At 40.6% G+C, this 26,373-nt stretch overlaps 1 protein-coding gene across 16 annotated transcripts in view; it reads left to right on the forward strand.

Annotated features, from left to right (window-relative positions):
- ARHGAP26 (Rho GTPase activating protein 26) overlaps window positions 1-26,373 on the forward strand; it is a 419,259-nt gene that overhangs the window by 371,681 nt on the left and 21,205 nt on the right. For 7 of the 16 annotated variants that reach the window (XR_005355485.1, XM_038530486.1, XM_038530485.1 and 4 more), the window contains exons 21-22: window positions 25,312-25,422; window positions 25,558-25,587. The exons of 2 other annotated variants lie outside the window; for them this stretch is intronic. Coding sequence is in view for 11 of the 14 variants with exons in the window: in XM_038530486.1 (XP_038386414.1) it covers window positions 25,312-25,422; window positions 25,558-25,587 (141 nt within the window). In the remaining 3 variants the exon portion in view is untranslated. Of the gene's footprint in view, window positions 1-20,440; window positions 20,922-25,311; window positions 25,588-26,373 lie in introns of those variants that run through there. 7 more of the 16 variants (XM_038530484.1, XM_038530483.1, XM_038530488.1 and 4 more) reach the window with 5 other exon arrangements.

A 26,373-nucleotide genomic window follows, 5' to 3' on the forward strand; every position in this document is an offset into this window, starting at 1 on the left:
AAGATATGTTTGATGTCATCTTGTCGTAAATGAAGAATGTCTGCTGTACTTCAACTTAACATGGTATTTTTCTTTTTGCAAGTACATATTATTGGAAGTATTTTAGAAAAAAATTTTATACCAAATTTTTAATGCTCATGGGAAAAAATTATACACTTTTATAAATGATAATAGAGACCAAAATGAGAAGATTCCTATTATGTACCTTATCCAGAAGTTTAGGCTATTTAATATACTTGATGTAGAAAGGAGGGAGCTTTTTGTATTGTTAAAAAAAAACAGGCTTGTATTTCCTTTCTGATTTTTTTTTTTTAGGTTTGAAAGAGAATTGGCATAAGAAATTTTGTTTTTAAACAACTTTGCCTTTTTTGTTTTCATTTACGTTCTTCATATGAAGTATGGCATGTGAAATGAGATGGAATCATCTTCATGAGATGTATATCTTCTCCTATAAACCAAAAATTGGTCAAGCATTTGTCCCTTAAGGAAGATGAAAAGTCGTGTTGCCTGCATAGTAAGGAATCCATTGCTCAGTAGACTTTGGACAAGAGACTTACCAAGTCTAGTTTCATATTTATGAACAGAAGTTCACTTTTAAGGTGGTAGGAATTAATCTCATGGGACTCTACTTTGAAAGCAAGTTTCATGTGGGAAATTATCTACAGGTCTGGCAGGGTCACCCTTTAGTCAAGGTAGTGACTTCCAAATACCGTAACCTGGATGTCTCCAGGAATTTTTTGTTGTTGTTCTTCCTTCAGTTCCTCTTACAAGGAGGATCAACCTCCGTACTCATTCATATTAGAGTAGAAGTTATTTTACCACTGTATATAGAAAGCCAGTCTAAAAATGAGAAATTAATTTGGCTTAGCCCTAGGGTACCTTAGAGAATGCTTTTGAAGGTTAATATAAAAAAGCACTGGAAAAGACAGTTCATTTTGGAGCCTAAGGAGAAAATTCCTTTAGATAGAGGTTTAATGTAAACCTACCTGGCAAGCCTTTAAGCAAAACTGTAGATATGGCATGGAAACTTAAATTTCATTACTGTAATGTAAATTTCTGCTATAAAAAAGACTCCAGTATCTCATTATCATCCTTGTACAATTTTCAGCTCATAATTTCAGAATCCATAAATGCCTTAAGGGTTCCATATAAAAAGGAAATTATATATTGCCAGGAACCATGAAAAGGAGATAAATAGTTTCATGAAAAGCAAAATGTACGTTGCATTGGATCAGTCAGGCCACAGTCTCAATATGCTTTGGCATTTGACTGACATCACTTTGAGCAGAATTTGACCTCTGTATTCTTTCAAGGGACCCTCTTTCTCAGTGTACCTGTTATACCCGTTGCCCAGGTAAAAAATTTAGTAGCACCTCCTCCATCCACTGTCCTGTTCAGGCAGTAAACTATATGATCACTTTAATTATATTCAGTATGACATTAGTAATAACACATCATCATATTAGTGTCCAAGTGTCTTTTTTTACTAAACTGATCATCTTTGGACATGGGACCATCTTGTTTGTCTCCATGCAGGCCTTATTGAATGCCAAGACTGCTCTGTGATGGCTCATTACCAGACCATAGAGAACCTAACTGTGTGTGTGTGTGTGCACGCACGCACGCGCGTGTGCGCGCATGTGCACACACACAGCTATAGATACAGCAGACCCATATGCCTTGACCCATACATAGCTGCTTCAGAAACAAGATGCCATCAGCAGACCAGAAATCTAAAAAAAATTCCTAGGAGATTTAGAATCTGGCTAACACTATCATCAAGAATAATAGTATTACAAGATATGTTCGTAATATCTCCCAGTTTTCGGTGCCATTTCATACAGATACTTCATTTGATTTTTGCATGAACTCCTATCCCAGCACTTGGTGCACCATATTATAGTTGCTCATTTGCTTCCCTAATACCTGCACTAAGCTGAAATATACCTCAGACCTATGCCCATTTCCAGTTCACTGTTTCGCCAGCACTTGACAGTGCTATTTGTAGGTAAGTATGAACTTAGTGAATGAAGCCACTAGGGCTTCTATTTTGTGAATGAGAGAAATGGAGGCCAAGAGAGCTTGAAGTGGCCTGTTGGGGAATGTATAACGGTCTTAAGTTCTGTTCTGTAAACTTGGACCTTCTTGTTCCAAGCACAGTGTTCCTATTGAATCAACACCCAGAAAAAAAAAAAAAAAAAAAAAAAAAACAGCATCTTGCTGGTAGCATGAGGTGAATCAACTGGGGGAGAAATGTAGAAAAATGGGAGAATATGTGCTTGGTGTTTCTTCTCCATGCACGCACTTACTAACATCTGCTGTGCCTTTGAAGATTCACTGTTAGTCTTTTCTGACCCCATCACCCTTGACTGCATTAGGTGCTGCTTTCCAAGCTGTCTTTGTAGTCAGTGCCTGGAAACCTGGCCAGCTTCCTTTACTTTGCTTTTTATCTACCACGGATTTGTTAGTGATCAAGAACTATCAGTTCTGCCTCTCTCACATCAGCCCATTTGTCTCTATCCCGGCCCAGAATGTCCTCCACCTCAGCCCAAGCCTTGCCTCTCTGGTCTTCTTGACTCTTGACCAGTCCCCCCACTCCTTGTCTGTACTGCCACCTTTGGGATTGTCCCAATGTGCAAACTTGAACACACCACTCTCCCCATCACTGATGGATACCATAAGCTCCAGAATCCTCTTGTTGACTAAGAAGCGCTGGGTGGCCCACCCCTGCTAGACATTGCAGCCCCTGTTGAAACTCTGGTTGGGCCCTACTGAACTGGTTTCGCTTTCTCAACCCTGCCCTGTGGCTTCTCAATTTCAGGGAATGCTGTGTTATTAAACAATCCTTCTTTTAGAGAGCCCTTCCTGATTCTACCTCCTTGCCCCTGCTCTCTGTTGTAAACTGGATATGGAGTAACCCCTGTCTATTGGGGAAGCACTTAGCCTCTAGTATAGTGTGATATCAGCTGGTTATTTGTTTCATTCTCTGAGGGCCATATTTATTTTATATGAATAAACACATAAAATATGTTGAAAAGGCTTTCTGGGCCATCTCTTTTTGCAGAAAGTGGTATTTTGGCACCCCACTTAGGAATGCCACTATTTTTGAGATTTTTAGGGGTTTGGGTTTGGCTTTGTTTTCATTTGTAGTTTTTTTAATTCTTTAGCAACACCATGTATTCCAGAAATTCTTTAAAATTTTCCAGTGTCTTTTATTTGCACATAGGTAGAATAAAATCTAAACTCTATCCTGCCTGTGTGACCTGGCCCTTGATTACCTTACCTGACCTTTCCAGCCTCACCTCACCTGGCTCTCTCCCCTGCTTGCCATACTGCTATGCTTATTCTGTTCCTTTGTAAACCAAGTTCATTCTTGCCACTAGGCCTTAGCAACACCTGTTCTTATACTGCCTTAGAAGGTTCTTCCTTGATCCTCACATGCCCTAGCCTGTCTTCACCTTTCTGATCCCCACCCATCACTGTCTGCCACATCACCCTTTTACTTTGTTCTTAGTACTTTCCCTCTGAAATGTTCTAACCTGATACCCTCACTCACCAGCAAATTGTCCTCTCTCCTCAAGACACTATAAGCCCCGTGAGAGTAAGGACCACACTATCTTACTATCTCAGGATTCCTTGTACCTAAGAAAGGGTCTATCTCAGAGTACATATTTCATAATTATTTGTTAAATCCGTCCATTTTAGTTTTTAAAAAATAAAACTTGATTGTCGATGCACTAAGAATTCCTTTGTCCAAAACCTGTCATTAACACAGAAGATGAACAAGATAATTTCTCATGTAGCTTAAGTAATTGGCTGAGGAAATAATTCACATAGCAACTAAGTTTTATGTACTTATCACGCAGTGCGTCGGGCCAGAGTGTCCTGAAGCTGCTAGTACAGACATCTTTTGCTCTGTCTTTCTCTGTGGTGGCCTGGCCAGACTGGTTCTTAAGTAGATAATCACTCTGTCCTTAGCCACTCCATTCTCAAATTCAGATCCTATATATATAAGTGGCTGTTTCCATAAAACATGTCAAGAAAAGTATTTTTTTAGGGTAAAGTCCTTGCTTGATTATAGTTTACCCAATACTTTATAACGCACGTTCCTTGGAAAGTTGATGATACCCATTGCTCAGCCCTGACAAACTCTCTGGCCCTCCAGTTTTGTTGATTCCATGTAAACCCAGCAGCTTGACTACTTTAGTTTTAGAGTTAGTCTCCTTATGCCTCATGCAATTCAAAAGTGGTAAATGAGCCAGTTTCTTTTCCTAGATAAGGCCTGTTGGGGAATTTGGGCTGTTAATGGTGACAGTATAACCTCACAGAACATGTGTAAACACAGTGCTGGCCAAGTACTTGCTGAGGTGAGGGGTAGGAGGTGGGTTGGTTTAGGCCCACAGTAAAACATCCTGGAAGGTTTTTTGTGAATTTCCAAAACCCCACATTCACAGGTTCTCCTCATCTACTAGACCTGTTGTGGAGATTGAGGAGATAATGAAAGCAGAGCACTACTGTTCACTCATCTCAGCCAATATTCTGAAGCACTGGGCTTTGTCTCTAACCCATTGTGAGTCTGCTCCCATCCTGAGTAGTTGCAAAACTCACTGACAGTCTGTCATCTGCTAGGGAGCAACTTGCAGAATGAGTTGGCTCTAGGCAACTCATTTTTCGAGCCCTTCCCTGCCCACACATACTGTGAGTTACCCAGAAAGCAGCAGCTGCAGCCACCAGTGGAAATTCCCCAAGGCCACTCACTGCCTCTGGTTCTGGGGAAAGGCATGCCAGGAGAGTAGCCTCCTTAACTAACTCCTAGGTGTCCAGCCAAGGTCTGCAAATACCAGGGCAAATCCTGAGGCTCTGCCTGCAGTCCCCCAGCTCCTCACAGATAGTGGGACAAGCCTCTCTCTCTTTGCTGTCCTTGTGAGCAGGCAAAACTTCTGATGGGGAGATAGTAGAAGGGAATTGGCGAAGGGTTCCATCTTCCTAGTTTCAGCAGGAATTTTAGATAACCTAAGGTTCTTGCAGAATGTTTGTTGTCTCTCTTCCTCTCCCCACGATAGTTTTATCATTTGAAGTTCCCTTTGCCTCTCTCTGATCATGAACTCTGCCTCTCAAATAAGGGGGTCAGGTATTCAGATTGTAGAAATTTCTCAGAAGGAAAGGGGTTAATGGAAAACAGTGTATGTGTCCATGTGCTAACAGTCTGAATATTACGTTATCTATTTCAACAAGTAAACCTTAGACCAGACCAGACTATCACATACAGAGACAACATTGATCTTCCAGGAGGAATTGCCAGCTCCCAAATGCCAGCTGTCCCTTCCTGCCCATTAGGGGGTAGAGAATGCCTCTTTTTAACTAGCTGAAATACACATTACAAATATTTGAGCCTCCAATCCAAATTAATTCTCATTTATCCTTTATCTTCCTTTAAAAAAAAATGAATCAGAATCATTCCCCCTTGGTTCTTTGAAGATTAAAAAAGGATAGTTTACCTACTAGAGGTCTCCATCATTGCAGCTGGAGATGTAATAGGGGTATCTGAATGCATGTTGGGACTCAGCCTGTGTGTCTCAACTATATACAAGCTCATTCATTCCCTTGCTGTAATTCAGCGTTTTCAGATTCTGCTCACTGGTTGGTGGCCTGCAGTGAGCCAGTAATTCTCATTCCAGGAGAAGAGGCTCATTGAGAACAAACCTACCCTCCTTTGTCCCACCAACCCCCTTGTTCTGAAACACAGCAATAGTTCAAAGCAGTGTTTTCTGAGAGCTCTCATGTATTTTGGGGGAATGATTTGAACCCAAATTGGCCCCATTTTTGTCCTAATAATCTTGATTGGCTCATGTGACAGAAGAAACAAAACCCATATACCTAAGAGACCAAAGAAAGGGACAAGTGGGGAGAAAAAAGGAACATGGGTGAGACCAAATTGCCCCACTCTGGGTGAGATTATACATCAGCATGACCTTTTTTTTTAGCATGTGGAAATACAAGGTCAGAAGCCTTAGGATGGTTTTATCGACTGAGCAGTTACACTTCTAGTGTTTGCTATAAGGACATAATCAGAGATATATGCAAAAGTGGATGAACTTTTATAATAGCAAAAACAAATTTAAATGTTGAAAAATAGTGATGATTTGGTAATTATCACACAGCCATGGACTACAGTGCAACTATTAAAAATTGTGTTGCTGATACAGTTCATCAGCTTGGGAATATTTTCATAATAAACTCCTTTGTTGAAAAAAGCAGAATAAAAAAGTCTTTATGGTGCCATTTTAATACACAAACCAAAATACGTATGGATATGTATATACACATAGCAAGGTTCTAAAATAGTCACCAACATTTTAACAGTGGTACTGTAGGGTGGGAGTATTGATGGTTGTTTTTGTTTCATTTTGGTTTTTGCCTGTGGTTATTTGGTTTTCTACATTAAACATGATTGCTTTTAAAGCCAGAAACAGAAACAGTGGGTTTTCTTTCTGTATTTTAAAATATAAATATGCATTAAAAAGATATATAATGGTGCATCACCCCCTTTTTTAAGCCAAAGATGGGTGGAAGAGGAGGAGGGAGTAAGCTGGGAGGAAGTAAGCTGGCTTTGAATATTTGAATTAAGCAGAGACTTGGAGTCCTTCCTGGTTAATTTTGCTTTGGATAGGCAGATAGTTTGCGAAGATCCTAAGGTTATGTATTCCTTACTCTAACTCTACAAATTTATCAAATTCATTAAGTGTCAATATTGCTTTTATGTCAGGAGGCCTTTCGGCATGCAGATACAGTGTCCTGCCCTTTATGTAGGTTCACTCATGCAGTCCTCACAAAGGCCCTTTGGGATAACATTTCCCCTGGTTTTCTAATGAGGAGAGAGAGGAGGGTGGTAAAAATTGCCAACAGTCATTCCACGTGTATCCATGGGCCTTGTTCTTCCCACTCAATGCAGCATTCCCTGCAAGAAGTTTCTCAGTCTTTTCTAAGCCTGTCTTCCTAAATGTGCCACTCTGTTTACAGAACCATCATTTAACCTAATGACAGAGGTATACACAGGGAGAAGGGAAATGAGAGATTGAGAGGCTCATGGCTGAAGAGGCAAAGAAAAGAAGGAAGCTACTTCAGTGGCCCACCTGCCACCCCCAAGAGATTCAGCCATCCATTGAGCCCTAAGGTGCAAGGATCCAGCCAAGCCTACCTACACCAGCTTAGTGATGGCAATTTTTTGCTGTTCGTGTTGCAGAGTTTTATAAGAACAAGCAACACCATCCCTGGCAGCATTTGTATGAAACCTGTCCAGTGCTGCTTTTCAGAGCATGGAGTCATCCTTAGAGAAAGACTGAGCCCAAAGAGGAAGTATTACCCTACACTTCTGTCTACCCCACCCCCTTCCACGTGGGTTTCTCAGGAAGCTGTCCAGAGGAGTGCCTGGGGATTGAGATTCTCTCCACTGACAGAGTGAGTGTGGGCAGGTGGATAATGCCTATTTTCCCATCTGCCTAGGTCCATTTTCTGCAACATTAAGGCTTTCAGTGACACCATCAGCATTTCTTGGAGAGAGATAGTGGAAAAACAGACATCCCCTGTTAGCCTGCCCTGAAAACAGAGGGTTTAGTTAAGGTCTATAAATGAGCCAGAGCTCAGTATTGACACCTCCATTTGAACATGAAATTCTGGGCTTTGGGCACAGGTTATTTGACACCTACGGACCTCTCTGCCACTGGTAACATAACCGGAGCGCCTGTGAGCGTGCCTCTGTATGTTTTCCACTGGGGGCTTTGCTGTGCAGACACAAGTAACAGGGCTGCGCTAAGAGCGGGGAATTATCCTAGGATGATCACCCTAGAACCTGGGGCATATTACTTTTTCTCTTTCCTTGTAGTTAGGTAATTGTACAGTTTTCTCTCCATTTTCACTTCTCTTGGGACCACTTTGTTGGGGTTTGTAGATGGTTTAAGTACCAAGTTCTTAAGTCCACTTTTCATTTTATAACAGAATAACTATTTTCTCAAGTCAAGTGAAGCATACTCTAATCCTAACACCTACCATTTAGTGAACACTTACTGCATCCCAAGCTTTAATATACTAAGTATATCATATATATAATATCCTTAATTAATGATCCCATTTGAAGTAGAGAAGGAAAATGAGGGACACAGAAGTTAAGTTGCCCAAGGTCATGCAGCTGATAAGTGACAGAGCTAGTATGGGAGGACTGTCTGGCTCTAAACTCCTGCCCCTAACTGTTAACTCACTATTCTTAAGAATATTGTTTTCTTTTTTAAAAAATATTTTAATTATTTATTCATGAGAGACACAGAGAGGCAGAGACATAGACAGAGGGAGAAGCAGGCTCCTCACAGGGAGCCTGAGGTGGGACTTGATCCCTGAACTGGGATCACACCCTGAGTCCAAGGCAGAGGCTCAACCGCTGAGCCACCCAAACGTCCCAAGAATATTGTTTTCATTTAGAGGTCTGTTTAGCAAATATGACAGGTGTTCTCTGAAAACAGACAACCCATGAAATTACTGAGGAGCTTCCAAACCATTTTTTCTTTTATTCTCTATTGAATGTGTATTTATGATTTCCTGGAACTGGGATTTCACCTGTTTCAGCAGGTTCTAGGGCATATCAAGCAACCCCTTGTAAGTTTGCTGGCTCTGTGTCAGGCATTTCCCGGCCCTTTCTGTCCACCAGGCTTGGGAAATAAATGTCTTGGGGAACCTCATTAGGAGCCTACTCAGTGGGAAGGGCTCGATGGGAGCAGTGGGCACAGGTATTAGGAGGAGCCCAACTTCTAGAGTCAGGCTACCTCGGTTCAGCCACAGCACTACCACTTTCTGACTCAGAAAATTGCTCAATCTTTCCGTCTTTCAACTTACCCCTCTGCAAGATCAAGGTTATCCAGAGGAGCCAGTGACAAAAAGTGCTCATCCCAGAACCCAGCATGTTGGAAGTACTTTCTCTGTCAGTAGGAGCTGTTAGTTTAGAAGCCAGGCTTTGTCCTGTTGCTACACCTTAACTCAGCATAGAGCAGGGGCTCATTTTGCCCTTGGCAATGATGCTCTGGTCCCGATACAAGATGACCATAGCCACCTAATTTTAAACCCCAAAATGGAAAATGGGAAACACCACAACCCTGTGGAAATTTTTTCAAACTACTCCAGATTACTGATCCCTCTCCTTTCAGAACACTTCAGTTCATGGTATCAAATTACAGATGGACACTGAGAGTTTGTTAATTCAGTAGATTAGTATTCACATTTGTGGGTTCAAATATAATAAAATCCATGGGAATAAATCAAAGTTATTAGATGAACAAAATAATCACAAAGGTGTTTTGTTACTAAGCCCCTTATGTGTTCCCATCTCCCAAAAATTTCCAACGCTGATGTGGAACACTGTAGACACCAAGAATCATTGGTTCCCATCTCTGCTTGCTTATCAGAATCACAGGGCTGCAGTTTGGGGAAATCGAGATGACATGATTTTTTATGAGCCATGACAGAAAATTTAAGTGTATCCAAAGTGTCATCTTGTCTCCAAAAGCCTGGGTGAAGACAGGAAGGAAAAGCTGACAGGGATATGGCATGGAAGGATATGGGCATCAGGGAAGGCTTGCCTTCACGTTTCAGGCAGGGTGTACTTGAAAACATAGGCTGGTCATTTCCAAAGGGAACTGAATGGGCTTGTAATACTATGTGAATTTTCTAAGTGAACTAACATAAATATACTGCCAAAAAGTGGTTACATCTTCAGAAATGTTATAGCTCAGATAGTGAAAGTCAGAGGGACCTGAATGAAGGAGATGTGATAACTGGAGTATCTCATCATGTGTCTGGTCCTGTGGCAACTCACACAAAAGGAAGGGAAGTTTCCAGGCTGTTGATGTGTTTGGGAGTTATATAAGTCCTTTCTTCCAAAAAGGAGCAAGCCACCTATTTTTTTAGGGCACATAGAGACTTCGTTTGAAAAGGGGAACATTCGTTTCCCCAAACAGAATGACTTTTTAGCTGTACCAGGAAACAATTTCTTGCAGGAAAAGTATGTTGTGCTGTTACCAGCCACTACTGAGAACTGCTACAGCCCTAGCCAACATTTATTACTGATCTTCTTTCGGTAGTCTTCTTTCAAAATAGGACCCTTTCCATTAAGTTCACAAAGTATTCTGGGAAAAGCCTTACAATCGGGCAGAGAAACTGTGAGGGCACTTAGGAAGAAATGGGGCTTGGTTTTTGTTTTAATCCCAGACAGTTAAAATAAAAAGAAGCACTTATGTTGCAGAAAATGAGCCCACAATGGTCTGCCTTGTGGAGGCCTCCACCCAGATGGTACTCCTGAGAGAAGTGGCCTGTTGGCACAGGATCCCAATCACCCCCACCTACCTTTGCCCATTCAGGAGTTCACTTTCTCCCTGCCCCGATTTTTTTCTTCTTGCTCTCCATACCAGCTAAAATGTTTCATTTGGTTGTTTATGTATTTGTTGTCTATTACATACAGGAACATTTTTCTCAGGAACTATTTTGGTCACTAAAACAATCAAAATATACTAAAAAAATATATTTTGGGCATGTACCTCCAATATGTATCTGTTATTTTTATTTACTTATTTATAAAGTATACCTACCTTACTAATTGTCATATTACATATATCAGAAGATACATATAAAATACAAATCTTACAAGGATCACATAAAAATGCAAATAGATTCCTTGATATTTCTTCCCTGCACAGCGTGTGCTCTCAAGCCCTGCCTTAAAGTACACTGTATTTGAATGTAAGGCTTGAGAGTAGAAGCTTCACTCCACCTGTTTTCTCCTGTGTTTCCAGTACCTACAAACAGCACCTGCCCCGTAGTAGGTACACAGTAAATATTTAAGTATTTTTTGTTGGATAACAAGAAGACTAAGGCATGATTCACTCTGCTAGGCTCCAGATAGCTGAGGTTTTACTGCATCTTTGCAGAACAAGAGGGGAAAAAAACCCTAGTTTTTAGGGTCAGAATGCCTTCTAATACAATATGTGCTGAATAAGGGATTTACTGTAATGATTCAAATCGTTCGCCAAAGAGGTAATTACAACTTCCTTGATAAGAGCAGGGCTCAAGCAGACAGACAGGTGGTTTCTGGTTTCTCTTATAACAGATGGTGCAAATGGACCAGCTTCTGAGGCTTTTTGAGGAAACTTGCTCATAAACAGCCTTAAATATATTATTTTTCATCTCTTCCAATACATGCTTTCTAAATAAAGTGAAAAAGCTTAGTAGATCGAGGGCAAGAGCACATCTGATGAACAATGCTGCAAGAAGCAGGGCACTTCCAGTTTACCTGAGCGGGAAATGCAGTGTGTCTGGTGTCTGGCACGCGAGAGGGAGATTCTGTGCCCCACGGAGGCTGGATGTGCTAAGAAGGTTCACTTCCTTCTGGGTGCCCCAAAGGCTTTTTTCCTGGCACTATAAACCATACATTGCCTTCTCCTGTGAGTTGGAAACTCATCTTTTTAAATAAAAAATCTTAGTTGGTTTGGTTTTAAGATTTGTTTTCAAAGAGAGGGCAGATAGTTTAGTGGTTAAGAGTTAGGGCCATTTTCAAATCCCAGCCTCTCATCATCCACTAACCAGTTGGCCTTAGGCAGCAAAGACGCTTAAACTTTATCATCTTCTGTTTTCTCACCTGAAAAAATGGGAAGAGTAGTATCTGTCCCTGAGGTTGTCTGGAAAAATTAAGATGATGCTTCTGAAAAGATGAACAGAATGACTGATAACATAGTATTTAATATAAATTAGAACTCACCATTTATTACCATCGCCATTCTCACTTTCCTTTTGAAAGCACTTGGCTCACTATAAACTGTGAAGAAAGAGAAATAAACCAAACACAAAAGATGCCACATTACATGATTCCATTCTTCTGAAATGCCCAGAAAAGGCAGATCTCTAGAGAGAGAAAGTGGATTGGTGGTTGCCTATGGCTGGTAATCTGAGCAGGGCATTACTGTAAATGACAGGAGGGCCCTTTTGGGGCTGATAGAAACATAAAACTAGGTTATGGGTGATAATTATACAGCTCTATCAGTGGGGTCCGCCTCAAATAGTGAACTTCATAATATGTTAATTATACCTCAATAAAGTTATTTTTTAATATCTTCTTCTCCCAAGAATAGTAGACACAATGAGTAAATGTTGACAGTATGATGATGCTAGTAGTATTGACAAATGATACCAGAATGAAGAGGCAAAAATGTTAAATAACCATCGAAGTCTTGCCTGGAATGGACATATAAGCTTTCTATTATTTTTTTTTTCTCTTTAGAATAACTAAATAGGTCTTGGAAAAAATATATGCTATACTTTTTACCAGAGAAACTAAAAAAGATGGCCAAGAACAGAAATTTCCAAAATGTGAGCTTTGTGGCACTGAGGTACCTGAACATTTTAAATAGTTGCCTGGCTGAAATTTTTTCTCCATTTTAATAATAATGAGGTTTGGGTATCCCTGGATGGCTCAGTGGTTTGGCATCTGCCTTCAGCCCAGGCGTGGCCCTGGAGTCTCAGGATCAAGTCCCACATCCGGCTCCCTGCATGCAGCCTGCCTGTATCCCTGACTCACTCTCTCTCTCTCTCTGTCTGTCTCTCATGAATAAATAAAATCTTTTTTAAAATAATAATAATGAGGTTTTATCACTTAGAAGGGAATAAATAGATGTTTCTATTTTATGATGGGGATCAATTTAAAGGAAAATATTAAAATATTATATATTAAAAATACATGTGATACATACTTTCAGCCAAAGATGGGAGGCTGGGGCACCAGTGACTGGGGTCGGGTAGCACTACCCAGTAGTCAGGAGCAAGAACAATGCCAACAAGTGACCAAAATTGAAAACGGAAACACAGAAGTCCATCAAAGTATAGACCAGTGTGCATGTCTCCCTCCCCACCAGAAACAATGTTTGAAACGCCCCTTCTGTCGAACTTGTCAGGTGCAGCCATCCTAGGCAAGCAAACAAGTGGCTATATGCAGAGCTGTCATGATGACACTAGAGTGGGAGCTGCTTACATTTTATGATACCAGATAATTCTGAGGAATGTCTGGCTGCCCTGATTACCCAGGTCTTATGCTTGGCTTCTGGTAGAACCATATTTCCTTTCCTTACCCTAATTACTTCCATCCCGTGGAGTCCTTTTTTTTTTTTTTTTTTTTTTTTTTAAATACAACCTTTATATATCGTCAATTCCAAAGAATCTTATGAAGCATGTGTAGTGGACAAGAAATGTTAGAGGAGTACCATAACTACAATGCAAAATAGAGTCAAGACCAGAAGGGAAATACTAGTTACTGAGGATTACAAGGAGAAATACAGAACTTCATGTGATACTAGAGAACTTTCATGTAGAAGTTCACGTTGAAAATGGGCTTTGACTGGTGGATGGGCATTGATTAGGGGCAAGGGAAGAGACAGTCCAGGTGGGAAAACAGCACCAGCAAAGAACACAGTGATGGAAAGCTGAAAGCACACCCGTGGCACAAATAAATCCATTTGGCTAGAATGCGGGTTGGAAAACAAAGGCCCAGGGGCCACATCCAGCCAGCTACCTATTGGTTTTGTTTTGTTTTGTTCTTGTTTTGTGGCTCATGAGATAAGAATGGTTTTTACATTGTTCAGATGTTATATTTTAAATGGCTATATAAGTAACTACCCTCAACTTTGCCACTTGGTCCAGGGAGTCTACAATATTTACTATGTGGCCTTTTAAGAAAAAGCTCACTGACCTGGAAAGCCCTAAGGGCATGAAGGCCAGTAAGGTGGATTAAGACGAGCACTGGGGCTGTATTGTGAAAGACCTTCAAATGACAGAAACCCAACTAGTTTAAGGAAAAAATGGAAATTATAAACTTATAATTTTGGGAAATCTCAGGGTGGATCTAACCTTGATGACAATTGGACCAGGAACCCAAATTATTATTTTACTTGGCTCTTCCCTCTTTTTTATTTTTTAAACTTCATTTGCAAACAGATGTCTGCCATATAATGGGAAAAAAGATCTCTGGCCACACTAAGCCAATAGCTTATGCTACCAGAAGAGCATTTGTATGTTAGAACACAAGGAGAAACTGTGATCAGTTGCATGTCCATCCTCGACCCACTCCCTGTAGCCAGAGGAAAGGGGCCCTCAGACTAGCCAGCCTGGATCACATGCATGCCCCTATAATGAAATCAGTGAGACACTGGCTCCACTGTATCACTTGGGGTAGAGTGGAAGAAGGGGAGTGGGAAAACTAGTGGCCAGGAATAAATTGTAACTACATCTTTCACTCTACCAGAGTGAAGAATGTATTCTATGTGTGATAAATAGTCAGAAGTTTATGAGAAGGAAATTGCTGTTCATTCAAAATACAACAAATACTCACTGAGCTGTGTGTTCAGGAGGTTCATGTAGTTACAACAGGCAGTAGGATGGATTGAAATGTAAAAACGTAGAGACCAGGCTAGAGATTCTTTGAGTAGTTTAGGTGAGATGGCCTTGTTCTTCATGCTCAGAGCGAAGGGGAAACATTAACATGTTCTTAGCAGAGAAATGACAGGATCAAATTAGCATTTTACAATGATCACCAAGAACAGTCCTCTTAATAAGCTAAGTGTCTATGTTGAACATCTTGTTTATTACATTGTAAATTTGCCAAAATTGTCCAGAGTAATTTGTATCTGCCTCATATTTGAAAAAATATATACATATATATTTTTTTAATTTTAAGAGATTAGAATTAATGGTGTTTTGCTGTGTCTGTTCTCACTGCCTTCTCAGTGGGTTTTTGGTTTTGGAGTATAGAACCAGAACAGAAGGGGATCCCTGGGTGGCTCAGTGGTTTGGCGCCTGCCTTTGGCCCAGGGCATGATCTTGGGGTCCTAGGATTGAGTCCCACATCGGTTTCCCTGCATGGAGCCTGCTTCTCCCTCTGCCTGTGTCTCTGCCTCTCTCTCTCTCTCTCTCTCTCTCTCTCTCATAGATAAATAAAATCTTAAAAAAAAAAAAAAAGAAAGAAACCAGAGCAGAATATAAAATTCATTTTCCTTCAGTTTGTTTTTATTCACAGATGTTAAAACTCTTTTTTTCCACTGAAAAGGGTGAGTTTGCTGGAAAATCATTTAAAGTTTTTTCCAGTCAAGTCAATAAGCAACTGAGACCCAAATGAACAAGGGGCAAAAATCACTGTGAAGCCTAGTGAGATTGCATTCCTTTATTGTTCAGCCTGAGCCAGCCTTTGTAGACACTGAGCATGGTCCAGGGGAAAATGCAGGTTTTGTGCATGATCACACTGAAGGAGCAAGGCCAGGCATAGAAGATAATAAATGGAGTAGAGAAGATGTTTGAGTGGGTTGAAATCAAATCAGAAATAATTTTCCACATGTTTAGACTATTGAATAAACACGAATTACAGGGAAGTCAGCTATTTGCTTGGGAGGAGAAATGGAGAGTCAGAGACTGCTGGCCTTTTCACCAAAGTTTATCTCTGCTTATCTCTCTGCCTCATATGCCTTTCATGGTATCCGGACCAAGGTTTGTAGGCTTGCAGGACTTTGATTTCAACGTCCTAAATGTTATCCTTAGCAGAAGTGCTTTTTCTATTGCTGAGAGTTCTGAACATAGTGAAATATTTCAGCCTTCTTATTCAAGGGACCTCCTTTCCCCAGGAGGTTTAAGCTGAAGTATCCTGGGCCACCACTAATTTTAAATACTCCTTTGTTTTCAGCAGTGGACATTGCGATTCTTAGTAAATCCTTCTCCCTCCTTTTCCTCCCCCTTGTCCAAACAGGAAATATCCCCTGCAAGCAGACCGTATAGAAAAGTATGCCAGATGGCCAATGACTTTGAGCCTCTGTTGTTAACATGTTGTCCAGCTTACTCAAATGTGACATTGGAGATGTCCTATTCGACTTCCCATGCTTGGGTGAAGGGAAGACACCATTGATTTACTGTGATAACTTTACCAAAATAAAAATGTCTGTAGAGGGGCCAACATCATTTCTCAGGAAAGCAGGATGGAAAAATTAGTTCTTGCATATGGAAGGTGCTCAGTAAATATTTGTTGATTGTAGTTGACTGAAAAATGAAGAGGGAACAGCAGGAACTGTTGGGAGCTGCCAGCTGTGTTATGCAACCCAAACCACAGATTGGTGCAAGAAAGATGGAACGGTCATCTTGCCTCTATTAAACAGTCCTCCTCCAGAGAATGAAAGTAACCATTTTTATGATTAAGGAGATCAGTTTTACTAATGACATTTATTTTTTGGTTATAAACATAACATATTAAATATAGGAAAGGTAGAAAATATTTTTAAAGCACAAAAAAAATTACTTTGAATCTCATCATCCAGAGAATGCTGTTAATATGTTGACGTACTTACTGTGTATAGGTATGTGTTAAAAATAGGTTTGCACATGTTGGGTTTTTTTTTAAGATTTTATACATTTATTCATGAGAGAGAGAGAGAGAGAGGCAGGGACACAGGCAGAGGGAGAAGCAGGCTTCTTGCAAGGAGCCTGACATGGGACTCGATCCTGGGTCTCCAGGATTATGCCCTGGGCTGAAGGCAGGTGCCAAACCGCTGAGTCACCCAGGGATCCCCCATATGTTTTTTTTTTTAAAGAACATGAAATATGAATGTACAGCTTAACAAGTTATCATTGAGTAAACACCCACCTAATCACACCCAGTTTAAGAAGTAAAACCCTGCCAAGATCCCAGAAATATCTGTATCCTTGCCTTCTTCTTTGCTCTCATAGTTCTCTCCCCCAACAAAAGGAATCACTAATTGGATGTTTACAGTAATCACTTCCATGTTTTTATTTATGTTTTTGTCTCTTAAATACAGATCATTGTTATGTCCAGTAGTTATGTTCAATAAATTCAATATAAACACTGAATTAGCAAATACTGAACCACTGCTCCTAGCAGAAGTACAGGCTTAGGTTCCTATGAGCCTCTGGTTTTACATTTTTGTCAACTGATCTGTATACCTTATTTAATATTATTGTTGATTCATTACCATTGAACTCATGGCCAACAACACAGTAAGTCATGCCTGAACAAATCTTATTAAACACAAGTTTTCTCCATAAAGCTCTTCATGGCCTTCTTGTACTTAGAAACTCTAGAAAACCAAAACAAGAAGGCCAGAGCATCCCTCTGTTCCAGCTCAGATGGCATTGTGCACACTGGATGCTTCAGAGTGACTCAGGTGTTGTGTTGCTTTGCATGTGTCCACAAGTGACCATGAAAGCACCATGAGTATTGATTCTGAGGTTACAAATAGGTTTTAGCAAGTACATGAATTCACAAACACAGAATCTGCAAATAATAAGGATCAACTGTATACACCCCTAAAATATAATATTTTGTTTCATTATGACTGGCTTCCTTTACTCAATGATTTTAAAAGTCCTTAATTTAATTATTAAAATTAGCCCTTAGTTTATTTATTTTTATCATAGTAGAGTGCACTACTGTATTAATAAACTAAAAGTAGTTCTCCATTCTTCTTTTGCTGAATTCTTGGGTTTCTTTTTTTGCTTTTACAAGTAATTTGCTATGCACATTCTTATGCATCTCTTCTGAGGCACACATACACACCATGTGGATGGTGTATGTCTGGGAATGGAACCACTGGATCATAGAGGATGATCTCTTCACCTTCGCCAAATGGGGCCAAACTGTCCAAAGTGGGCGTAGCCATTTATATCCCTTTTCCAGCAAAGTAGTTAGAGTTTTGACATTCTACATCTTGTAAACACTTGGTGTTTTCAGCATTTTGATGTTAGCTGTTTAGTTGTTCTGCTGTATGTGCAGAACTACCTCATTATGGTTTTAATCTATATCTCCTATGTTACAGCCAGGTTAAGCGCTTTTTATTTTGCATTTTTTCTTAAGTTTCTGTTCAAGTTGCTTGCCCATCTCCCCCTTGATCAATAGGAGTTCTTTGTATAGTCTGGTTATGAGCCCTTGTTTACTTATAAATAAATAAGGCTGCCTTTTTACTCTCTTTTAATGTTGTCTTTTGATAAATAAAAGTTCTTAATTTTGATGTAGTCTAGTATATCCATATTTTCCCTGTGGTTACTGCTTTATAGGCTCTGTTGGATATGTTCCAACCTCAAGTTCCCAGAGTTAACTCTATTCTAAAACCTTTATTGTTTGCCTTTGGCATTTGGATCTTTAATCTGCCTGGAAATCATTTATTAGGTATGATATGAAGGACAGATCAAGTGCTATTTTTACCACACAGATATCCAATTACCATAGCATTATTTATAGAAGAGTGCTCTCCCCTATTAAAAATAATATAGTCTCATGATAAAAAAAATTAAAACAGTATAAATAAAGTCAAAAAGTCGAATCTATGCCTGGGCACCCAGTTCCCTGTTTTCAATCCCCTGAGGTAGTTACAGTTTCTTGCTTGCAGATTTAAGAATAGTGTTTAAACATCCCTAGCATTAGAATGGTGGCCTTGAGTTATGCCTCAGGACAGTAGAAGATTGAACCTGGCAGCACTATTGCTTTCCTTCTCTGTTTAAGTTATAGCAAATGCATTTGCTTTTGCAATGTCTTCATTATATAGAGAATGACAATTGTACTGCTCTCAGTTTAAGATAGGAAGTTTGGCGATTTCTCAGCAATTGTTCAAATCTTTAATAGCAAGTATAACCATAGACATTCTTTGTAGTGACCCAAAATGCTTCAGCCCTTCTTTACAAATGATGAAGTTTTTTTAGTTGAAAGAGTAAATACATAAGAACCAATTCTAATGTACCTGAAATGTGGTATTGAAAAAGACTGTGGGGCTATCTTCAGGTTTAACAGAAGATTATGCTCATTCAGTATTGAGCAGCATGATGCCCAATGGAGACATTTGGCCCTCTTAACCTTGTTGGTCCTTTCCCTTGAGGTTCTTTTCTGTGCACTGAGCAATTGAACTGAAACTATTGTCCAGGCATCTTTACTTTCAATCCAGAGTTTTCGCTTCGACCTCCTATTTCTGTATTATTCTACATGAAAAGTTTTAAATTATTGACTTGGAGAACCTTAAGGATGATAGATGCCCTATTCTAAGATTTTGAATTTTGTTTAAATCCTGGAATTACTTGCTATTCCCACCACTTAAAATTTGTTCAAAATTTATACTTCAGGGATCCCTGGGTGGCGCAGCGGTTTAGCACCTGCCTTTGGCCCAGGGCACGATCCTGGAGACCCGGAATTGAATCCCACGTCGGGCTCCCGGTGCATGGAGCCTGCTTCTCCCTCTGCCTATGTCTCTGCCTCTCTCTCTCTCTGTCTCTCTCTCTCTGTGTGTGACTATCATAAATAAAAATTAAAAAAAAAACTTTAAAAAAAATTTATACTTCAGAAATTTTTGTGAAAGCCAGAAAATGGGACAACTACACTGTGGATAACTTGAACTATTTTAAAAGCAAATTATTTTAAAAGTGATTGCCTATAATTTCTAAGGCCTTAAGAGGATTTCACCATTTTGTCTCATTATTTTTTTATAAAGATTTTATTTACTTATCATGAGAGACATGGAGAGAGAGACACAGGCAGAGGGAGAAGCAGGCTCCACAGGGAACCCAATGTGGGACTCGATCCTGGAACTCCAGGATCACGCCCTGAGCGGAAGGCAGACGCTTAACCACTGAGCCACCCAAGCATCCCGTTTTGTCTAATTAAAATAAGAATCAGGGATCCCTGGGTGGTTCAGCGGTTTGGCACCTGCCTTTGGCCCAGGGCAAGATCCTGGAGCCCCGGGATCAAGTCCCGCGTCGGGCTCCCGGCATGGAGCCTGCTTCTCCCTCTGCCTGTCTCTGCCTGTCTCTCTCTCTCTCTCTATGTCTATCATGAACAAATAAATAAATCTTTAAAAAAATAAAAAATAAATAAAATAATCAGGACTCTGTCATTGTCAGGATAAAAATGCACACTAAAATATATTAGATGAGAGGAAGAATCTGTAAATACTGTGCATATTGGTAAAAGTCAGAAGAATCCAGAATGATGCAACTTGAGGGCATGTGGATTTTTCCTCTTGTAGATAGGTTGTGATGCACATTCTGAAAATTCACAAGGTTGGGACATATATACGATTTCTGTGTCGTCAGAGCTTCAGCAGACACATGTAAAGAATATATGGTCAGTTGTTTAGCAAGTGAAAATCATTTTTTGCATCATTTGGTCTGATTCACCACTATCCAGTTTATCCTTATTCCTTTTGGCCCTCTTTTCTTGGCTGAGGTTTGATTTCCCTTCTTTTTTTTTTTTTTTTTTAATGCCTTTAAATCAAGACCTAAAGGAATATTTTCCAAGGAAGAAGAACTCACTGATTGGGATTAGATTAAATAGGATTTTATTGGTTCTCGTGGAATTTTCTCTTCTCTTTTGTTATAGGAGGAAAAGGAGTGGGGAGACAAGCAGTCCCCCTTGGATTTAACAGTACCTTCCTATTTGGACCTAATTGAGATGGGAAGACTGATGGTGTTTTCAGGTCAGCCCTGGGCTAGTGATCTCACCGGCCTTCCCCAGGCCTGACATACATGACTGGGAACCTGGGCTGTAGATCACAGTCCAGTTCCTGGCAGAGAGGAGCAAATGCCAGTTTTTTTACTTCTCCATAGTACACACCTGATATAAGACTGTCTGGACACTCCTGTGTACCTCATCCCTCCTGTTTAGTCCTATCTTTGACAGTCCCAGATAGGCTGACCATCCGCCACTCCCACTGTCTCTTGGATCAGCCACACCATTTGACCAGAGCTCGAACTCTCCAGGTTGACATCGTCTATTTGCTTGTGCCCTTCCCTATACTACTTTCTTGGCAGAATGCCCTTTGGAAAATTAAACATTGCTTCCAGGTAGAAACAGAATGAGAGAAGAGAATTGTATTCATTTTTATGTCACTGGAACTGCTAGGAAAGAGTAGAGCCCAAGGTAATCTTTCCCAACTCAAAAAAAAAAAAAAAGTCTTTTTTTTTTTTTTTTTTTTTTATGCTTCCTGCTGCTGGGGTGGCAGTGAGAGGGAAGGGATAGTCTCCATGCCTTGTTGCTGAGAATGCAGTTCAGCAGAACCTTTCTGCAAAACTATTTGCTAGGTTGTATCAAGACCCTTAAAAAAGACTTCTAGCCTTTGATCTATTAATTTAACTTCAAGAATTTATGCTAAGGAAACAAATACAGTCCAATGATCCTCAATAAGGATGCAAATTACACCATTATTTATAATACTTAGAGAGGGATAATAATTTGAATATACACAGTAGGAGAAAGGTTGCACAAATCAGGATATATACTATATGATAGAATACCCCGTAGCCATTTTAAGAATATGATAGCCAAGGCTATTTGATGACATTCGAAAAATGCTTTAGTAAGTGGGAAAAAAAAAAAAAAAAAAAGACTGACCTGGGTCTGCCACATAACATGATGAGATTGAGAGCCTGCTGGGGCATCCCTGTTCATAGTAAGGCAGTCGTGCCCTGGCTGGTACACCAGACGTTCCATCATTCAAGTGAGTCACCACAGAAGGGTGTCAAGCTGATGATAATGCCACACACTGTGCTTGAACTATCAGCCACAACCCAACATGCTGCCAGGCCTTTGAGCCTTATCTTCCTAAACCATTCTTTCTTCACTGTCCAGTGAATGTCAATGGGACTGACTGGAACTGTATGACTCCTTTTGAGGATACTGTGGACCAGCAAACTAAAGCTGATCTAAGCCTACCAGTTGAATCCAAACTAGACCAGCCAATGTTCATTCTGTGCTAAAGTTTAAGCTCTTGTTGTCTCTATAGTTGTGCCTTAAAGTGGGGGGGAAGTGAGGGGGATGAGGAGGGGGTGCCCATGTAGAATCCCAGGAGTGAAAAATGTGTGGGGCATTCAGCTCAGGTACTCAGGCTTGACTGTGAGGATGGTAGAAAGGCCATAAGGGGTCCTCTGCTAAGACTGTAGTCACAAAATTATTTTCTCCTATCCTAACCTCAGTCCCTTGTTATCTTTGGCCTCATTAGGGAAAGTGAGGATTTGATGGAAGCTTAGAGTTAGTAGCAAAACTGACCTTTTGTTGTTTGTGTGCTTTGTTTTAGGATTTCTAGAGGTAAGATTTTGTTGTACACTGTGGTCGATTTTTAAGTAAGCTATAACCAGACACTTCGGAAGTGAAGGGGAATGAAAGATTATGGTCTTACCCATTGCCATCATCCCTGTGCATCTTATTTCCCCTCTATAAGTTCTCTGACTTGTATCACAACTAAAATAAAATGTATTCCTTGCTTCTTGGGGGAATATTTATATATTATTGTCAATTTCTTTTGCTATAGACATCCATCATTAAGTGAATAAAAATGTTCCATAGTGTCATTGATCATGAGTTTTATTGACATGATTCTGAAGCACAGATGAATAAAAAGCATAATTCCATCAGTTAAAAAAAAATCAAACTACTATGGAGTGTGCATTTCATTGTTACACTAAAATGTAGTAGTCGTAAATTTTAAATTGTGGCCATTGTATAGCAAATAAATGTTATTGCTATGAGTAAAACACAAGCAAACAAATATAATTCTATTAGTTGTTAAAAATGACAGTCAGTACTACAGTAATTGACATGGAGAGTGAAGAGTAAGTTCTTAAAATGGTTTCAAATACCCTGGAATTCCAGCCGCTCCCCCAGATAATTTCAGCCATGTACTAGGGCCAAGAACCACTTAGATATACAAGGATGTGAAAAAACTTCAGAACCCACATTGTGTTCATAGAGTATGTCCCCAACTATGCCTTTAGCGAAAGGCATAATTCTTGTACAAATGAGATAGGAAGCTAGAGGTATTTCCTACTTATAAAAGCCACTAGAAAGAAAAAAAGAAAACAAACAAACAAAAAGTCCTAAGGACTTTTTAATTGTCCCGTGTTGACCACTGACCAGAGGAACAGATGAGTTCAGGCCTCTTGGCCTGGGCTGCTTGCCCTCTTGAACTTGCAAATTGTCCCTGGTCAGAGCTTGGGTTCCTGGGCTGGGTTGCAGTTTGGAAGTCATGGCCAGGCCTTGTTTACTAGTCATTATCAGAGGGGGGTGGGTTGTGGGGAGAGGCCTCAGAAAGCAAGATCTTGCTCACCAGCTGCAGCTACAGAAGAAAGTGAGGCCTGCACAGTCAAAATGAGGCAGCACTTTCTCCCAGAACTCAAGGCAGAGTCAAGTGTGAGCAGCTATTAAGCTAATAAGAGAGTAACTCCTCCCTCAGCTGACAAACCTTACTGTCTTACATTATAGTTGTTTTTTCGTCTGTTCTTGTCAAATACATTGGGAATTCTTGAAGTTAGGAACTTTGGCAAATGCTAAATTTATTCCATTTATTGTGTTTGATCATGCTGTATGTTCAGTTACTTGCCTTTGCTGGATTATTTGAGAAAAAAAGCCATATTCTTCATATTTAATCTCCTGTATTATATGAATTCCATCTGCTATGTGAATCTACCAGAGAGAAGACTGGAGACAGGATTGGGGAATTTACAGTGTGTTGAGTCTTATTGAATCTGTCTGTTGCTCTGTTCCCATTCTCCTTTGCAAATGTGGTAGGCATCTAAAGGAAACTCATAAATCAGTGGTTAAGAAGGCTTCTTGTGCTATGTCGGATCTATAAAGAAGCTTGGCACAACATAAAGGAACAGAGCAAGTCCTGCTACCCCAGAGGCAGTACACTTCGGTGGCCAGAGCCCAGGGCATAGAGCCAGGGGACCGGGTCTGAATCTTAGCCCTGTCACTTACAGGCAAGCCTCAAATTGGCCCCGGGTTTCCACATCTGTGAAATAGGAATCGTATTGTGTCTCTTGGCTTGTTGGGTAAGTTAAATGAGAGTTATTACTTTAGTCACTCAGTTATTTCATGAATACTTAACAGACACTATTTTAGGCAGTGGAGACAGATCAGTAAACAAAATGGACAAAAATCCTGGCCCTTGTAGAATTCATATCCTAGAAATGTACTGTACATAATGGCATTAAGAAGGGGTTTCATTCACTTAGTCTGTGGATTTCTGGTGAACTCATGTAATGGGTTTTTACTGTATATTTCCATGAGAATGCATGTTACAACCATAGGTAATTAGGACCATTATGAGGTTTCACGTCTGAATTGAGAATGGCCCATTAAGTAAGACATTTATGCATCCTTGCTAAATCCCACTATGTTTAGGAAGTCTGTTTCACTGGAATTGGATTGCTGTCATTTTCACCTCTATAAAGTGCTTGGATCAAACATTCCAGCAGTCAGCTGAGGCTCAGGACTACAGGTGGTATTATGGCTGGGTGATTTCCACGTTGGTTTCTCAGTCATTGGTCTTTGCACTATCCGTGATTTAATGTGGTTTTATGGAGTTGCTAAGATGTTTGTTTGTATAATTTGTAGCAATAAGTCAAAGGGCTGGTGTGACCAGTTAAGAATCACAAGCAGTGTTTTAGTGAGTAATTTGAACCTTTCCTCTCCAAACTTTTGATCAACTACCCATCAAACAACAAAATGACAGATTTAAGGTTTCAGTTCCTCATTTTTTCATTGCCTTCCCTCTGGGGCTTTTTCTTAGAGCATCAAAATGCCCAAAATCCATGAAAAGAGAGAAGGCAGGCCTAGAAAGCAAATCTCAGAGGAACTGCAGTGCTGCTGGTAATTGCGTGCCCTCTCCTGAGAGGTGTATGTCCAGACCCATCCTCCATCCACTATCCTATTTCTGATGCAGTGCTTCTCTGAGTCTCCAATGGCACACAGCCCATTTAGTTAAAAATGTAAACAGGAAATTGTTTTCTGGCTGAATGGCCCGTGTGGCCCAGAAAAAATGGTCATTTTTGCTGAGACATAACTTTAAAAACACTCACACAGCAGTGGAAGCTGAAGGCCTCATAGAAGCCAGCCCTGTCCCAGATGTCTGGTGCTAGGATATGAGTGAGAATGCACGTATGTGGGCCCAGGGCATCTTTCACCAGTGGGCAAGGACACAGAGGACACCATCGAAGAAGCTCCCATGGCCTAGAAAGCAGTTGTTCTGCAGGGCAAAGAGACTCCTCAATGCTCCAAGGAATTGCAGAACAGGTGCTACTTGGAAGACACCAAGGTCTGGTCTGGAGAAATATGATTTGGCATTGACGACACAGCCTGGATTTTGGTGCTCCTCGTCTGCTCCAGCTCCCCATCATTTGGCCTCCCATGAACCTCGTGCTCCCATTGTGGTTTCCCTGTGTGCTGACAAGTTTTCTGATTGTTCTGTCTTGCAGCCCCCCGAATCCAAGCCCAACTTCACCCCTCTCGCCATCTTGGCCCATGTTTTCGGCGCCATCCAGCCCTATGCCCACCTCATCCACGTCCAGCGACTCATCCCCCATCAGGTCTGTTGCAGGGTTTGTTTGGTTTTCTGTTGCTGCTGTTGCTCTCTCATTGGCTTGGTCCTCTCTTCATGCAGTGTTCAGCCTCCTCGTCAACTTTGTTCCCTGCCATCCAAACCTGCACTTGCTTTTTGACAGGCCAGAAGAAGCAGTTCATGAAGACTCCAGGTAAAATCGCGGATGATGACTGATCCATTCCTGTTTATCCAAAGCTGGTCAGGGACAGTGGGGGTGACTAGCCTCTGTCCTCCTGTGATTCCAGCCTAAGAGACCAAAGCCAGGAGGGACCATGTGCATGAACCAGTATGGCATTCTCCACGTCTTTCTGAACACTTCCTCCAATTTGTGAATGAATCTGTGATGCCTGGAGTTTGGGGAAAGAGTGCCTCCTGGACGGGCTTCTGTTTGGATCATTCTCTGAATCATAGAGCTTTCTCTGTGCTTTGGTATAAGATAATACCAGAGGGAACAGTGCTGAGACACGCACTGGCCTTTTCTTCCCTCATTTATATCAGATAGCATCAGGCAACGTTTATTTGTGGGATTGGACTATTGGCCATGAGCCAATAGTTGCTAAGACCAGAGACATGAGAGAGAGAGAGATGAATGTAACAGAACAAAGGATGGAGATGTGAGGCGATTTCTCTTTAAATCCTCATCACTGCCCCCCCTTGCCCTCTGTGTGCTCTGATCTCCATGTGTCATGGACCCTTAGCACTTTGCGGAATAGATATCACCTCTTTCTGAGAGTTGATCTAATTCCTCTCCTCTGGTTTGAGGATATATAGACTTAGTTCTTTGCACTTCTTTAGAGAAAAGAAGCTATTTAAATCCAAGAAAAGAATTAATTAATGAAGATCTTCTGCAGAATCTCTTTTTTTTATTTTTTTATTGGAGTTCAATTTGCCAACATATAGCATAACACCCAATGCTCATCTTGCCAAGTGCCCCCTT

The sequence above is a fragment of the Canis lupus genome, chromosome 2 (genome assembly GCF_011100685.1).
Source record: "Canis lupus familiaris isolate Mischka breed German Shepherd chromosome 2, alternate assembly UU_Cfam_GSD_1.0, whole genome shotgun sequence".
Classification (NCBI taxonomy): Eukaryota; Metazoa; Chordata; class Mammalia; order Carnivora; family Canidae; genus Canis; species Canis lupus.